Source organism: Gloeophyllum trabeum (genome assembly GCF_000344685.1).
Source record: "Gloeophyllum trabeum ATCC 11539 unplaced genomic scaffold GLOTRscaffold_00379, whole genome shotgun sequence".
Taxonomy (NCBI): domain Eukaryota; kingdom Fungi; phylum Basidiomycota; class Agaricomycetes; order Gloeophyllales; family Gloeophyllaceae; genus Gloeophyllum; species Gloeophyllum trabeum.
Genome location: NW_006920787.1, coordinates 1666 through 2225, shown reverse-complemented (window position 1 = coordinate 2225; position 560 = coordinate 1666). Strand labels below are relative to the sequence as shown.

The window sequence follows — 560 nt, the reverse complement described above, 5'->3', positions numbered from 1 at the left end:
AATACCCTACGGCAATATAGGAGGTATCCACAGCGAGGATGACTGGGGACTCCGACGTGTAATCAATAGGACGCAACGCCGGCGACTCTAGGACGGCCTGCTTAAGGTCCTCCTGTGCTAGACTTTGCTCCGGACCCCATTCAAACGGTACGCCTTTACGAGTAAGCTGGACTAAAGCATTGGCGCGATGTGCGAAGTTCCGGATGAAAATACGGAGGACTCCGACCGTCCCTAGAAAAGCGCGAACCTCAGAAAGCGACTTACAGGGTCCCCAATTACGGATGACCTCCACGCGCAACTCATCAGGGATCCGGCCTTCATAGGTACAGCGGTGTCCGATAACTACAATCTCCGGACCGCAGAGGGTGAGCTTTAAGCCCGAAAATGTCCCCCCACAGTATTTCATTCGCTGGACGACTCGGTTGAGATTCTGGAAGTGCTCCCACACGAAGCGGCGGATGTCTGAATTTTCTGGGATCGTCTCATAGGTACCGTCCGCTTGGATATAACGGCTCGGAGGTCCTTTGACCGGCACATCGTCGATATAGGGAATTGTAACG

At 53.8% G+C, this 560-nt stretch overlaps 1 protein-coding gene across 1 annotated transcript; it reads right to left on the bottom strand.

Moving 5' to 3' along the window:
• Nucleotides 1-244: 244 nt before the first annotated feature.
• Nucleotides 245-460, bottom strand: GLOTRDRAFT_8854 (uncharacterized protein; the record flags this gene model as incomplete). The annotated part of the gene is made up of 1 exon (XM_007873606.1): nt 245-460. A coding segment is annotated over one exon (216 nt), but the record flags the coding sequence as incomplete, so codon positions are not given.
• Nucleotides 461-560: the final 100 nt, after the last annotated feature.